The 16,012-nt window shown below is 40.4% G+C and overlaps 1 protein-coding gene across 5 annotated transcripts in view; it reads right to left on the bottom strand.

Annotated features, from left to right (window-relative positions):
* The window catches only part of ARFGEF3 (ARFGEF family member 3), a 98,522-nt gene that overhangs the window by 67,235 nt on the left and 15,275 nt on the right, over positions 1 to 16,012 (bottom strand). For all 5 annotated transcript variants that reach the window (XM_075498826.1, XM_075498821.1, XM_075498823.1 and 2 more), the window contains exons 3-4: positions 11,371 to 11,452; positions 7,484 to 7,615 (exon numbers count right to left, since the gene is read on the bottom strand). In XM_075498826.1, the coding sequence (XP_075354941.1) occupies positions 7,484 to 7,615; positions 11,371 to 11,452 (214 nt within the window). The remainder of the gene's footprint in view (positions 1 to 7,483; positions 7,616 to 11,370; positions 11,453 to 16,012) is intronic.

The following is a 16,012-nucleotide window of genomic DNA, read 5'->3' as shown; positions in this document are numbered from 1 at the left end:
CTACATTACAACAATTTAACTTATGAAAAGCCTAAGTGGAGGAAGCACTAAGAACTCTAGCTAGCATTCTTGGGCAAGACTGATCTTAGAAAAGAGTCTTATTTGCATGACATTGTGAAAGTCTTTACAGACTCCCCTCTTTGACAGTGCAGACTGCTAACACATCTCAATTATGGACTGGACAAAAATCAGTTATTGCCTATGACACCTCATATCAGGCACCACCATCACAAGCACTAATGAACACATTCAGGTGAAACTTTCTTCTACAAATTTTCAGCATTTTATTAATCTTTTCTTATTAACACAAATTTTAAACCAGTTCTGGATTAAAGCATGCAAATAAAGTTGAATAATGGTTTTTATTTTTTACTTCATTTGAAACATAGTCCTTCTCTGCTCAGAAAGAGACTGGATTGCAATTTATATTGCAAGTGATGCTGAAAAATGTATGCAATAGTGCAGTGCATAAAATATATTGAGGGGAAGAAGTGATCTGTTATTCCAAAGTAATATATGAATTAAAATATGTAGATTAACAGCAAGTATCAGCAATTGGGTTGCCGATTCTCATCCTGATAATGATAGTCTCTCTTCACCATCTCTGTTTACCAGTTACATTTTTACTGTTGCACTGATAAATTCTTATTTTTAATGGGCAGTGAAATCTTTCTCTCTTATATAAAACTATTATACATGCCTTGCCTCAAAGAGGCAGCACAGGGAATAACATAGTTTACATATACCTTTAAATCCAAGTCGTTTCAGTTCAGCTTCCTCCTCCATGTAATTTTATAGTTCAAGACAAAGCAGAACAGTTGCAAATTACATTCTATTAAGCATAACCAAGTTGTATGTGGAAAAATACATTTCATAAACATTAACCTTAAAACAATGAGAAGATATATATATTTGTGAGAGTTTATTACAGTGATCAGCTCATTTACCAGTACCCAAGAAAAAGGTGCAGAATATAATCATCCACGGAGGCTGGGATTTAACAGTTGTGTTCTGTCAACATTTTGCATCAAACAGTTTAGAACTACTTTTCAAATACATAATATAATTTGTTCTCTGTCATGGAGGGCCAAGGAAAAGAATTAACTAGCCCCCCATCAAACCCTCCACGTCTTGGAAAAAGAAAAAAGTCAGGCTTCCTGTTCAACAGCGACAAAATTCCTGCCAAGTTTTCTGAAAAAGTTAACAATAAGTTTTGCTCGGTTGCTCAAGCACAATCCAGCTTAATCCAATATTTGCATTAGATCGGGACTATCTATCTCCCTGAACCTGTAACAACATGGCTGTGCAGAACCCAAAACAGGTCAACTACGATTGTTAAAAAACTAAGAACAAACAAAAAATTGTCCCCAAACTTTCTACCATTCCTTGTAGATCTTCAATAGTGACCTTCTCAAGTGCTGACTAATTTGACACCGTAACTGGGGCCCTATCAATTGAATTAGTTATTACAGAAAAAAAAAAATAAAGACTAGGACATGGCTCTTAGTACTCGAAGAATCACTTTGCATCTTTAAAGCATTATGGTAGCAATCTTGGAAAGTATAATTACAAATACCCAACCTCAAGACAGCATTTCAGAGGCAGAGCTATTTGCTCCATTCTGCCTGTCCTTACATAAGCTAAGTTTTACCGCAGAACTCTAATTCAGACTTCAGTTCTGAATATATCCAAAATGAAAACTGAAATCACAAAAAGAGCTGTCTAGTATTATTACTGGAGAGTTCCTAAATGCTGTATTAATGGATCAGTGAAGAGACAAAGAGAAAAGATTGCCTTAACACAGCACATTTAGCACGGGTTCATTAAACCTCATTCACAGATTAAAAAGACTTCTGGCTGACTCCTCACTGAAAGCCTACAGAAGAAAACCATAAACATTTTGCCCATCAGCAAGCAGTACACCTAATCCACTACCAAATGCAAGTTGGAGTCACTGGAAATAAGCTAACCTTTCCTAAATGAAATAGCTGTTCACCATGGACAATAGGTAAATAATGGGAATTAGAAGAGAGTCTTCTGTCTCTCAAGCCACTTTGGAAGAATATTTTTTGGTTCCAGAAAATCCTCAAGTCTACTTGTGGTGTTTTTTGAAATAGAGTAGCCACAAATACTGTGTGAAGTCTTCTCAGAGGTAATAAGAAACAAAGCTTGGAAGCTCCACTGACAGAAATATAATATATATTTGTAACATGTCCAGCATATCATAACAGCATTAATCAGAATAGTGAAATAAAGACCAAATATTTAAAGAGACATCAAATCAGAAAAGTGAGTTTCCTTCATAAAAGGTAATTATTCTCATTCTTGCTTGAAAATTTCTGTCTTGCTAGCTGTAAATTTCTTGGGAAATCTATGCACAGACTGAACTGACATGCACTGGATTACATGACACGGCTTTATCTGTGACTGAAGAAAACAAAAGGAGGTAGTAGAAAGGGAAATTTTGAACGATAAATCATGCCTTTCTTTTTAAAAACAACTTGTTTACTGCCAGTACCCATTACATTACAGTGTATCCGGTTTACCTGGAGAGCTTATTTCTGGGTGAGGACTCATCTACTAATCTGCAATTATTCATTAAACTCTATTTTTTTGTTGTTATTTGAGAATAATGTTATCATAGTTAGAGAGAGAGAGAGAGAGAGAGGAGTACTGCATTATTAAGGAGGCTGTCAACTTATATATGAAAGTCACCATAAAATTAGTGAGAAAAAAAAAAAAAAGAAAAAAAAGGTCCTTGCTGTTTTGGATTCTTTCCACCTTACCCACTTCCTTCATATTTGAACATAACTGTGGCGTTGAACCAGATGAAACCAAAGATGAATTCCAGTTCTTCCAGGAGCCTTTCCTGGGGGAACTGGACTTTAGGGTCAGGGTTACAGATGAAAAATTACCAAAAAAATCAAAGAGAGAAAGTAAAAATCCCAGAATTGTTGAGGCTCGAAGGGACCTCAATCCAGAGGCTCAGCTATAGATTAGTTTCCTTTTCCACTGCTGATCTGACCATATCTGATAGTGCTTTTGTCAATACTATATGTGTTCCTGCAAGGAAAGGTCTAATTGCATGAAGCAGAAGTACTTCAGACATTTTAAAAACATCTGAAGCCAGAATCTAAAAGCATCAAACCAGGAAAGAAATCAGGATCCCCCCACTCCACAACGAAACCCAAACCCATGATATTCATCTTCAATCCAGAACATGGCCAGTACGCCCTTCTGCTGCAGACTATTTGCTTACTAGTCTAGTGCTTAAAGTCAACAAAATGTCCCTACTCCTCAACACGAGATACACCCTTGCATTTCACTCAATTATAACATGGCCCCATGTCACACAACAAAATTCTTCCCACTTCTGGGCCAGCCATACTGCATGACCATGTTCGTCTAAGGTAAGTGTTGAATTACTGCCCCCCCTATTTTTTCTATACACCTGCAACTGTATAAATAGAGCAGTGAGTCCCTTTGGTGCCTCACTGATAAAACACCGAATTTGATTAGTGATCAATATATCTTCTCCTTCCCAACTCACATGAATATTGTAAAGAAAATATACAAGTATAAATATTTAGATTATTCTGTTTGAAACTGCAATTAAGCTATTGAAATATTACAAGAAGATTGACAACAAGGCACTATAGGATTGTGTGATTTTTCCATTCCCTTGATACACTCAGCTGAGCACAGTAAAAACACAAACTGATATTACATATATTAGAGGGCTTTTCAGTGTGATAGCAAAGTATCATGGCAGCAGCAAAGGTGAATGCTAAAGTGGCCTTGTGTCAGATACACTGCTCCCTCTGGTCACACTTTCTGGATTACCTGGTTTCTCAGTATCTTTTAATATGATTTAAAGCACCTAAATAACCTCAGTTTAGTCCCCAGTGTGAAAATACTAATAAATCTCTGTCATAAACTGTATCAGAGGTACAGAGAATACATAGACAGCACAGTCATTGAGATATTCTAAAGAAATACTAGGCTCAGCAGTTAAATAACATGCAAGTCTGAATGCAAAATTTATACAGGCCAGAGAGCTTGCTTTACGATGTGGGAGATCAAATGCAGTTAGTACACCTGTGTTTGTTATAGGTGCCCATTCACATCACAGGGAAATCACAGTCTTTTCCCCTCCCTCATCGAGAAGACCACTGCCTTCTTTTGGGCACAAAACTGCTGTTGATGTAAGAATTACCCAGTGCTTAGTAATAGTAAGAGTGTCCTGCAAAAAGATAAACAAGGACTTCAGAATATGATTTCTACTCCAGAAATTTAAGGGGGGAATTTCCCCACATAACCACTCTACATGAAACATCTAAGATCTGTGCAATCCACAACTGGTATTCAGAAGAACTAGAGATACTGGCAGCAATGCCTAACCTGGAGTTTAGTTTAATACTTGCTTATTACAAAAAGTGAAATTCCACTTTAAATCAAAGTTTATAAAAAGGATAAGAGGTACCTCACCTAGCACAGAGGAGAGAGTTATTGTGAGAGATGAAGGTTTTGAGTTCATCTTGACAACTGCATTTGGGCAGTATAAATCTTCCCTGGCTGCCCAGGATGCATTCCAGCAGAGTCCCCCGCCCTGGCCCTTAAGCCTGAACACTGTCAGCATACTGTTTCTGTGATCCTCCAATTTGGGAATCTGCAGAGCATGCCATCACACCCATGCTTAAAAATAAGGAGGATTTGGTACCTATGACAAATTAGTGAGCACCATTCCACTTTTACAACAGTGGCCCCAACTGCTTGTTTTTTTCAGTGCCAGAAGAGGTCCAGCTAGCACTCCTCTCCATTTATTGAGAGCAACCATTACAGTTACTCTATTCCATTCCTGTCTACTGCTGCCCCTTTACAATAATATTTGACAGGTTGCAAAAGCCTATCAAGCAAGGCAACTAACTGCACTTATGCCTGCCTCCTGTGTTCTTCCTTTCACTGCCAATTCCAACTTGCAGTCACCTGAATGGAAAAAGCTTTACAGAATGCTTTCCTCAGCTAATCAAATCCCTTCACACTCGCATCTGCAATACAGGTAGATGACAACAAACCATTAAAATAAATACTAAAAACTTTTGCTTTGGATAATATGTGAAGTGTGAATTTCTGGTCTACACTTACTGGAAACAACAGGAGATACTTTGGATAGGATTTAAAAACAAACCAAAAAACCCCTTCCACATTTAAGTGATTTAGGTGCTCAAATGCTGGCAACTTACAGTGAAGTCTGTACTCCTGCACCTCTACTTTCACGTCTGTTTTGCATGACTAAAAGCTTTTATGGAATCTTTGATGGTTGCATTGTTAATACCTGCAAGACTGGTGCAACTGTGCAGCAAGTCACAATGAACCTGGCCAGTATCACTGCTGACCCAGTTTCATGCAAACCTGCTCACACTCAGGAGTGTGTAATATCTGCAGTGGATAAAATGTATTTAATCTCCTTCGGATGGAATAACACAGTCTAAGGTACAATCATATGCTGCCTTGAGGACACATTTTAGCAGATCCAGGGATATAAACGCATTGCTGAGACCAGCTGCTTGAAAAACCCCCACAGGCTTTAGCCATTCGGTCAGATCTGGGTTAGCTACAACATTTTCAAGTGTTGCAAGGGCATCTGTAACATCCAGGTTACAATGTAAAAAGATCTCTGCTTGATTTGACTTTTAGGCAAGCCTCAGATTTAATGCCTCTGAGTTTTAACTGCCCTGATTACAGTATGTTTTGGCCCTCTGGTCCCTTGAAATACTTAAATCAAAATAGAAGTTTTGCTTTGTTCTCAGAACATAAAGATGTAGCCTGATTTTTACCATACATGCATTTCAATGTGCTTTTAGCCAGAAAAGGATTTGTACATTAAAATTTCACTCAGTAGAAGGAAGACAATGTTCCCCTTTCTCTTTTGCACTTAAACTGGAACTGAACATGTTGTTATTTTTTAAAAAAAGGGTACATAAATAAAATCTTAGGGTTTGGCTTGGGTTTTATGTGGTTTGGTGTTTTGGGGATTTTTTTTTTTTTGCTTCTCACATATCAAGACAACTTGAGAAGATATTCACTCATAACTGTAGTAAAATACAGTGCTCACATTCTTCTCAGTGTGGGGGCAATGCATCACAGATGCATGTCATGGTTTTCAAAGAAACAGCGCACATGCAGATTCTGAATCTGCAACACTCAAGAAGGTAAAAAAGCGACTTGCAAAAAATTACTGCATACCAAGAGAGACCTGCTGGTTCAGCAGTGCTACTTCTTAACTCTTCCCCTTTCCCACTGTAGACAAAAGAGGCAGGAAAGAGGCATTCTGGGTTAGGGAAGCAGATCTGGGTGTCATCAGTCAAGCCTGTATGTGGGCAGAAGCCTGCTCCCCCATAAAACAGGGAACACTACACACAAGTATTCCTCCCTTTTTTCTGCTGCTAGGCTCACCCTTCTGCATGTTCCGACACCGAGTGCATATTGCACGCAGGTAGTCATCTTCAGCGGCAAAGAGTACAGCTAGTACAGAGCAGTTTCAGAGTGGATAACATATTCATTAGAATGAGGATGTCACATGTAAGAAAGAAATAACTAATCTATGCACTTAGAAGTAAAGGACAGTCAAATAAGTAGATCCAAATATATCAATCAGTACCAGGTATAGTGAACATGCAAAAAGGACCACCAGGTTTGTTCCAAAATGGTTTCGACCAGTGGTCAGCTACAGCAGAAAAAACCCTGTAGTACAAAGTTTACACCCAAACATCTGAGAGCTATCCACCACTGTATTGCTTCATACAGATAATACAAGTATTGGTAGTCACTTTTTTATGGCAGTACTGGCAAGTCATACAAACAACCCAATGACAGGACAAGGAAATCTGACAGCACCTCCCCTTCAAAACAGTACCTCCTGGCAGCTGAGCTTCCTAACACACACAGGAGAATGCTAAAGCATTTCTAGAAATGGAAGCTTTCACTGAGTATACAAAACAATAATTTCCCTTATGCACCAGTGGAGGGACATTTTGGTGCCTAAACAAGTCATGTTCCATCATTAGCATTTTACAAAGAGAACATATAGCTAACAAACTAGAAAGCACCTACACACACAATTCAAAAGTACAAACCTGCACAGCCCACCTCATGAGTACTAAAGCTCAATACCAAACACAAACTTCCAAATCTACAGGTCATTTATCTGTGAACTCCCATGGAGTGAACTGATGGTCCTGTTTCAGTTTGATAAAACTGGGACCACCAGTGCACTGACTCTTAATATAAACTATCTCCTATTTAATCCAGGGAAACACAAACCAAGTAGAAATGGAAACAACTGACATCTGCCAGCAGGAAGGAGGGAATCAAATACTGTCCTAAGGTGAAGATTTCCAAGGCAACAGCTAATTTGTTTGCTAACCCCAGCATTCAGTCAAGCAGCCTCTGTTGCAAGCACTGACGTGTGTGAAACACTAACCTTCATCACTTCAACCTGCAGGTCTTCGTTGAGCGAAGGAGTCACTTTGACGGCATTCAGCATCTGATTAAGCAACTGTTTCTCATCTGAGTCTGTTTCCATGGATACAAACCTCTCATCAGACAGCAGCTTCTGCAGAGAGAAAATGGCAATATACAGGTTGAGACAAAACTGCCTCTGCCCAATTCTGCTGTAAACTACTACACCTAAACCTATCAGTGTTTGGTACTATGGTGGCTAGGTTTTCTATGTACAAATTTCAAATTGATCCAGTAACAGAAAATATGAAAGTACAGCAAAAACTGGGAGATCTGTGCCACGATAAGGAGACAGTTAACATCTTTCGAATCAGCTGCCATTCTGCTATCATGGTTCCCCATCCCACTTCTCCAGTGTCCAGAAGAAAGCAGACATCAGTAATTGACACAAGAGATCACAGAACACTCCAAGTAACACCCTCAGCAAAACCTCTTAACATTTTAGAAGCAGAGAGAGTATGGAACCCTAGCACCCCCCCCCAAATCCAAAAAGCAACAACAAGAACACCCCCACTCAGGCTAGTATCCTGGCCTCAAACTAGTGCTAGCAGATACCCTACCCAGCAGGAGACATGAGTCAGCTATCATCCTGCTCGCTCCAATAGGGCACAGAGCAGAAGTACTGTGGAGGTGGCACTTCTGATCACTGACAAGATGCGTTTTGTGTCATTCAGAAGTTGACTAATCATGGATGTGATCAAGTCCTCAGGAGGAAGAGTACTGTTAGCAAGTGACTGGCATGACGACCATAAACATACATAGGAATGCGCTCAATACAGAGTGACTAAACTTCAGACTTAATATTTTAGACCAATCAGATTTCCTTTGCCTGGAAAAAGCTGGTATCTCCCAAAAAGGCCAGTGGCACTATTTCCTCAGCGTTCTACTAGCAATGCCTCTTCCATTTAGTCTATAACCACCTTCAGGAGTGCCTGTTATTAGTGGCAGGCATCCTGCAATAGATGTACCCACTCAAGTCTTTTCCCAGCTCCAGTCTTCTTAGAAGCTCCCATGACAGAGCAAAACTACCTTGTCTTGGTTCCCAGGAACACAACCTTGCTCTGTCCCAGCACAGACTTTGAGCAGCCCACTTCACCCTGTAAATTCTGCACCATTTTTGTACCGATGTTCCTTCTCAGCTTCAACTCTGTAGCACGTTTCACTGGTTCATTCCTATTTCTTATTTTCTATGCTTGTATTGGCTTTGGCTGGGACAGAGTTAATTTTCTTCATAGGAGCTCACAGAGCACTGTGTTTTGGATTTGTAACCAAAACAGCATTGATAAGACACCCATGTTTTGGCTATTGCTGAGCAGTGCTTACACAGCATCAAGGCCTTCTCTGTTTCTCACACTGGTCCCCCAGCAAGTAGGCTGGGGGTGCACAAGGCATTGGCAGGGGACACAGCTGGGACAGCTGATCCCAACTGACCAAAGGGCTATTCCATACCATATGACACCATGCTCAGCAACAAATGCTGGGGAAAGAAGGAGGAAGGGGGAGATGGGGACATTCAGAGTTAAGGCATTTGTCTTCTGAAGTAACCGTGACACGTGATGGAGCCCAGCTTTCCGGGGTTAAACACCTGCCTGCTGATGGGAAGTACTGAATTAATTCCTTACATTGTTTTGCTTGCCCATGCAGCTTTGCTTTCCCTATTAAACTTTGTCTTAGCCCACAAGTTTTCTCACTTTTACCCTTCCAATTCTCTCCCCCATCCCACTGTGAGGGAGGGAGGGAGTGGCTGGGTAGGGCTGAGCTGCCGGCCACGGTTAACCCACAACAATGTTTTAAAGAATTTCCCACACAGCCGTATCTCAAGTGTGTTAGCACTGTACACCCGGATGAGATTTAACTCAATTTACAAGGAAAATAACATGTTTTTCTGTATAAGGGAGAATGTTTCATTTGGTATGAGAGATATGGAACTATTGGAGAGAGTCCAGGGAAGGGCCACTAAGGTGATGGACTGGAGCATCTCTCATACAAGGGAAGATTTAGAGAGCTGGGGCTGTTCAGCCTGGAGAAGAGAAGGCTCAGGGGAGATCTCAATGTAGATAAATACGTGAAGGGAGGGTGCAAAGAGAACGGAACCAGGCTATTTTCAGTGGTGCCCAGTGACAGAACCAGAGGCAATGGGCACACACTGAAACACAGGAGGTTCCCTCTGAACATCAGGAAGCACTTTTTTACTGTGAGGGTGACTGAGCACTGGCACAGGTTGCTCAAGGAGGTTGTGGACTCCCCCTCCTTGAAGATATTCAAAAGGCGTCTGGACATGGTCCTGGGCAACCTGCTATAGGTGACCCTACTTGAGCAGGGGGGTTGGACCAGCTGACTTCCAGAGGTCACTGCTAACCTCCACCATCCTGTCATCCTGTGACCTACTTTTGGTAAGTTCAAGTTGTACTTCATCTCATTTTTGTCTTTTATCCTATTTTTTTAACCTATCTCCATAGCATCAGTTGTGTGGTTTGCTTTTTTGTCCTTCATAAAATTTCACATATCATAAATGCAGATGAAGGACTGTATTGTCACCTGGGTTACTTTTTTACGCTTCTAGATAGGAGGTAACACTCTTATTTAAGGTACCATGCCGCAAATCCACAACTTTGCAATTCCAGTTCTTGCAGAACTCAAGTGTATGTGCAGCAAGTTAGAAGAGTAGAAAGATAAATTTTATCTGAGCGTTCCCAAGGAAGTTATACTACAGTGGACAGTGGGTCATTCATAATTCCTCCACTGGAATTGGTTGATCATCACTCTGCAATGCTCTTCTAACAGGCATACCTGCACCAGTACAAGAGCAGGCATATGTTCAAGTCCCACTAGCCTACTGTTGCTTTCACTTTAACAGCAACGCCATCCACCCACCCCACCCCCATATATCTGCAAGGTAGGGCACAGGATCTCAGGGTGGGACCAGAGTACTACGTTGCAAGAAAGTGATACATGTCTTCTGGCAGAGCCCAAAAATTACAGGAACCCTTCAGAAAGTACCTTTTTTCCTTAGCTAGAGCTATGTTGTGCCATGTTGTGCCCCAATATGGGGCACTGTCTAACCAAATGCCTGATACCTCATATACTGAATTAAGTGAATTTGAATGATTCACTTACATCCTTATACTCCCAAAACAACTTCATGCTTGCCCTCTGAGGGAGAAATTTATTTTTGGAAACTGGTGGCATGCATTTCACACCCCAGCAGTGTACCAGCCTATTCCACAACTAGCATCCCCCTAGTGATAAGTATTTACTGATATGTACTCATTTGTCCAATTAAAAGAAAGGTAAACTGCTTTAGTTTTTATACTGTCAAACCTGAGAGAGTCTTTTTGTTGCTTGTGCTGCATTGCTGGTTTCTTTTGCAATTTCACAAACTTCCAAATCAGATGCTACTCCTACTGTTTTCAGTGTACAAAAACCCCTGGAAAGTGCCCACACATAGAGAATGCAGCTCCCAGATCCTTCATTAACCTTTCCATCTTTCAAGCACTGGAGTCCTCTCTTCTAACCAAAGAAAAACAGAAAGACTTGACTCAGTTTAGTTTCTAAGACATTTAGCAGTGGCAAGGCTTACTGAGAGTAGCACAGGGCCACACAAGGAAGAGTACACCTCCATTTCAATACTGAAAGCCAGGAACTCCCACCTATATGCAGAACATTTTTAGCTTCCACAGAATCACTAGCCTTTACTTGCATCCTAACTTCTGCACACTGTAACAGAAACACAAACATTATTAGGTCCACCTAAGGATAGACACTTTTTCTGCAGTACTTTTCAAACGAAAAGCCTAGATTTCCTTGACACACCCTGCCTACTAACACACCCCCACTCTAAAGCCATACCTGCATCCCTGCTAGAGCCTGTTGGGCCAGCTTCATGCTCTTCGATTCCAGAGCCAGTTGGAGAGGAAGGAGACACTTCTCCCTGAGGAAAATTAAAAAAAAAATAAAAGTGAGAGGTAATAATGGAACTAAAATTGGTATTCAAAGGAGTAATGTTCCAGAAAGGCTGTATCGCTTTCAGTAAGATAACACTTGCATACAGTAATCAAGGATAATTTCACAACTCTGAAGCACTTTTACCCTCTAAAGAAAGCTGGCATATTTCTTCACATACTGTTAAGAATGGCCTTTTAATTGAAATTTCACAAAATACTGCCCAACTGTTAGCCCTCTGTGTGCATGCATGAATGTGCAAAGCATAAAGAAGGGATTCACAGATCACTAGTGGTCCTTCAACTCAGCGTGATAAGCATTACATTTCAGTCACTTACCTTCTGTTTAATATTCAGGTTGCCAGAAAAGTGGTTTCATAATCCACTTTCTAATAGTCAAGCTTTAGTCTATGGCCTCCTCTACAATACACTGTGACCCGTCATGTTAGCTCCCTCCAACTATAAATGGTGTGGACAAAAGCAAATGTAAACTAATGAGTTTGGTTTACACCTGAAGTAGCATGTGCTAGAACTATGACTAAGCTGTACTTTGATTACAGAATAACACCATTTTTTGAATATGAAAATAAATCAATAATTAGGATAGTATTTTAGATGCTTTTGACTCAGTGCTCAGATACTGAATTTTTTTGGTTTGGTGATCAAACCAAACAGTGCCTGGAGCTGTGACTTCTCTCTTTACTCATTGCTCCTTATCAGAGAAGGGCTGCAGCATCTGAGGAACACCTAGTAACCACAAGCCCTTTAAGCAACTCCTGCTAGTTGGCAGGAAACTCATTCCTGATCAGAGATACTCAGCCCATGTCCAACCGCAGTCTCCCTGAAGGTTTGCAACACTTCATTAGGTCACATATCATAAGAGGCACTTATCTGTACATACAGAGTCTACTTTTGCATTTGTACAGATGTACTTGCTTATGGCAAACCATTCTGTGCCAGCCTTAAGAGTCTTAGTTCTCCAACTGTCTGCATTGCACCCCAAGGAGCCCTTTTGGAATCGCATTAATTTCCTCCCCATGGAGACAAGTGTGTGCAAGGTAAGAAGGAACAGAAAACAACTAGTTGAGTCTTTTCTTACCCAACTGGAAACCAAAAAGTCCCAACTTGTTCCATTTGAAGAATTCTTCTTTGTCAAGTCTCAATGCATTCAAACACACACGAAAACCCCCTGTCTTTTTAAAGCAGAGTGAAAGATGCTTAATTTCTAAAAATACCAAAATGAAGAGTTTTTCCTCTTCTGCTCCTGTGAGCTGCATTTGACCTGAATTCACTTAGTTTCAGCTGACTTAATGATAAATAGTTTATTTTTTATATACTTTTGGGAAAAGTATTGACTAACTCTCCTACAACTTTAAAGGTTAAAGTTCTGACACGAAACACACACAGTAGACTAGCATGCATATTCTGCTCCTCTCGCAAATCCTTCCTTCATAACCAGCTAAGGAGAATCCCTAGGTTGGAGCAATAGTGATTATGGGAGTTTCAGACACATTGTCAAAGCTACCTACCATCATGCTTTGCCACAGTCTGGCCATAACCTACCAACCTCCCTCCAAAACTGGTAGTCTACAACCTCAACTTGCTTTTTAAAAAACTTAAACGGAGATTACGAAACACTGACTGTCTCAGCTTTGGGGAACCTAGCTTGTAACTCCTTCAGCAGATCCTGCTTGCAGAGGGGACTGAATGTCCACTCTGAAAAGTCAACTCTGCTTTGGGTGTGTTCAGTTGGTATTCCTTTCTCTTCACCTTTCCCAAAAAAGCACAGATCAGACACTACCCCAAGGGGCACAAATCTGCTATTTGCTCTTTGAAATGCAACCCCTTCCTTTAATGATAAATTAAAGACTTGAGAGTCACAAGCATGGCTCAGTTAAGCAATCTAGCAAGCTTCTGTACTTGTCAAAGACCTCTCAAGAATCTGCAGGTCTTTTCATATTTGTACCTTCTTCCCAGGTTATGGGAATTTGTAAAAGGCCATTTGTCATAACACCACAAGAAGCTTTTTAAAAGAAACATGAGTTACACAGATTTCTAAAGAACTTGAAGCAGACTACATGTGTATCTTAAAATAGGTTTCTAACTAAAAGCTAACCATTTGCTTCATTTAGGATAATCTGAGAAACAGGCAGGCACAAAGCCCAAGTTTCTCAGAAGCTCCTTTCTTGAATGTTTCTGGAATCAATTTAACTAGAAGGACTCTTAAAACCTGCAAGTTTAGCATCCAAAACAGCTTGAACTATAGAACATCTAGGAAATATTTCCTCAGAGTGTCATATCATCCAGATCTACAGAAACTGCCAAAACATCTACTCCAGGGTTCAGACAGTAATCCTCCAGCCAGTACAGAGCTGGCTACCGCCTATGTATCTACTGCCAGCTTTGCCTGGACCTGGGAACATACATAGCATGCAGGTAAATTGTGATGGGACTTTCTAGTTTAGAGAGGTGCCACAGCAATACACCTCTAACCCACAAAGCACCTTTAAGTGCTAACTTTTACATTATGATTTTGACATACTCTCTCTTTTAAAAGTTGTCACTATCACCTTCTGGGGGAGAACTCACATTTGAAATTAGTAGATCAACAAGTGCCAAAACAAGGTACCTGTGCACTAACTGGTGCTCAATCAGCCAGACACACACAGGAAAAAAAGAAGATGAAAAAAAAAAATCACAATAGTGTACAGTACTAACTGCAGGAATGCTGATTATTTAGACCTGCACCTCCTCAGGGCGGAACACGACATTTCTTTTAGACTTTCTACAGTTCACTGCAACAGCATATAAACATTTGGAACATTACTAATACACAACAAACTTATTCTCTTATTAAATTGGATGGAGACTGGGAGGAGAGGGGAAGGGAAGGCAGTCCTAAGTCACTGGAGTGGATCCAGTTCAGTTTCATTATAATGAAGACAGGTGGGAGCTCCTATGGCTTATGTGTAGCTACCCTGCACATCAGCATGTTGCCTACCATCTGTCATCACATACTGCAATGAGCAGAGAACAATGAGAGCTGTTTCTTGACATATCTCCCAAAATGAAGAGCAAAAAATGACAAACAGGAGGATGGAAATTAGAACAGATTCAATTAGCTGAACTTCCCATCCTTGCTAAAAATGTTTAACTGAAAATCTAATTAAGGTTGCTGCAGCCTGTGTTCCCACTGTATTCTTGGAGAAAATGAACTGCCATTGTGTCATTTCCTGTTCTTGTTACACACTCAGTCAATTAAATTTAGCATTTCCATGGTACAGCTATACAAGACCTGCAGAGATACCTCACAATGTTTGATTAGCTTGAGCATCTTCCACACTTCAGTTCGACCTGCTATTTAAATGCATCATCTGCTAGTATGAGAACACAGAAGGACACGGCAGATAATCCTCAGACAGAATGGGAGAGGATGATGTGAATTACCACAGTCAGTCCCTACTAAGGTCTACCATTTAAGAACTGGTTCAATAAGGCTGCACAAGAGATAATACAGACCAGAATTTGGTCTCAGAGTGCAAGGAAGAAAGGGATTGAGGCTTCCTCTTATACTTTACAATAAGTAAAGTATAATTTAAGCCCTTTTATAATTCCGCCCTGTCTTGAGTGGTCCCACACCATGAGATCTCATTGCTTACTCCACTCTCTGCAGTAGATACTGTCAAGTGACAATTCATTCAGGTTTTGTAGTGCTACGCATGTAAGACATTTTACATATGTGAAGTTCTCCGAATAAGCTGGTGCACATCAATATACTTCAAAACACGTTTAAGAATGTTTTCAATTTACATTACTGTACAGAAACTAGTTTCACACTGGAACTCCTAAGTTTCCATACTGATGCATGTAGGTGTAGAGCTATATACACATACAGTTTTAGGCACAAATACCAACTTAACCCTGAACGAGACGAGTCAAGTACAACACAGAGGGGCATGAAAAGAAGGGAGCACCTTTGACTTGGAGGAGGGGAAGCTACCACAAGCTTCAGGATAAGGTATCCTGGGCATTGACAGATGAAACAAAGCAATGAAAACAGAAGCTAGAGGGAAGAAAGAAGTTGAGATGGTGCAAAGAAGGCATGATACTGAAGAAAAAGGACGTGCTCAGATATAAGTGGTGTACTATGCTGAAATCCACACTAATTGCATTGTTTGCATATGTCCATACAGCAGTGCTCTCAAAAGATAGCTCAGTTTAAAAAACAAAACAGAAACCATGTCTCCCCCCCTCAAAAAAAAGAAAAAAAGAAGGGGGAAATTAAGAAGAGAGGCACCAATAACAGATCCTGGCTATAGTGTTCTTTCCCTGACAGCAGAAGACAGGGATCACTTTACCTGTTGCTGTCGTCCAAGGTCACCTGTGCAAAGGATATGGTGAGAGTCACTGCAGAACAAGGGTCTGGAAGAATGATTTTACAGCACAGAAAGTAATTGCAGAGACATGAAACAGATTACCTAATCATGGTGTTTCTATTAAAATTTGGTATAACACATAAATACTGAACAAATGAGTATAACATGATGGCA

The sequence above is a fragment of the Mycteria americana genome, chromosome 3 (assembly GCF_035582795.1).
Source record: "Mycteria americana isolate JAX WOST 10 ecotype Jacksonville Zoo and Gardens chromosome 3, USCA_MyAme_1.0, whole genome shotgun sequence".
Lineage (NCBI taxonomy): Eukaryota > Metazoa > Chordata > Aves > Ciconiiformes > Ciconiidae > Mycteria > Mycteria americana.
The sequence above is the reverse complement of the archived record's forward strand: the minus strand, read 5'-3'. Positions and strand labels throughout refer to the sequence as shown.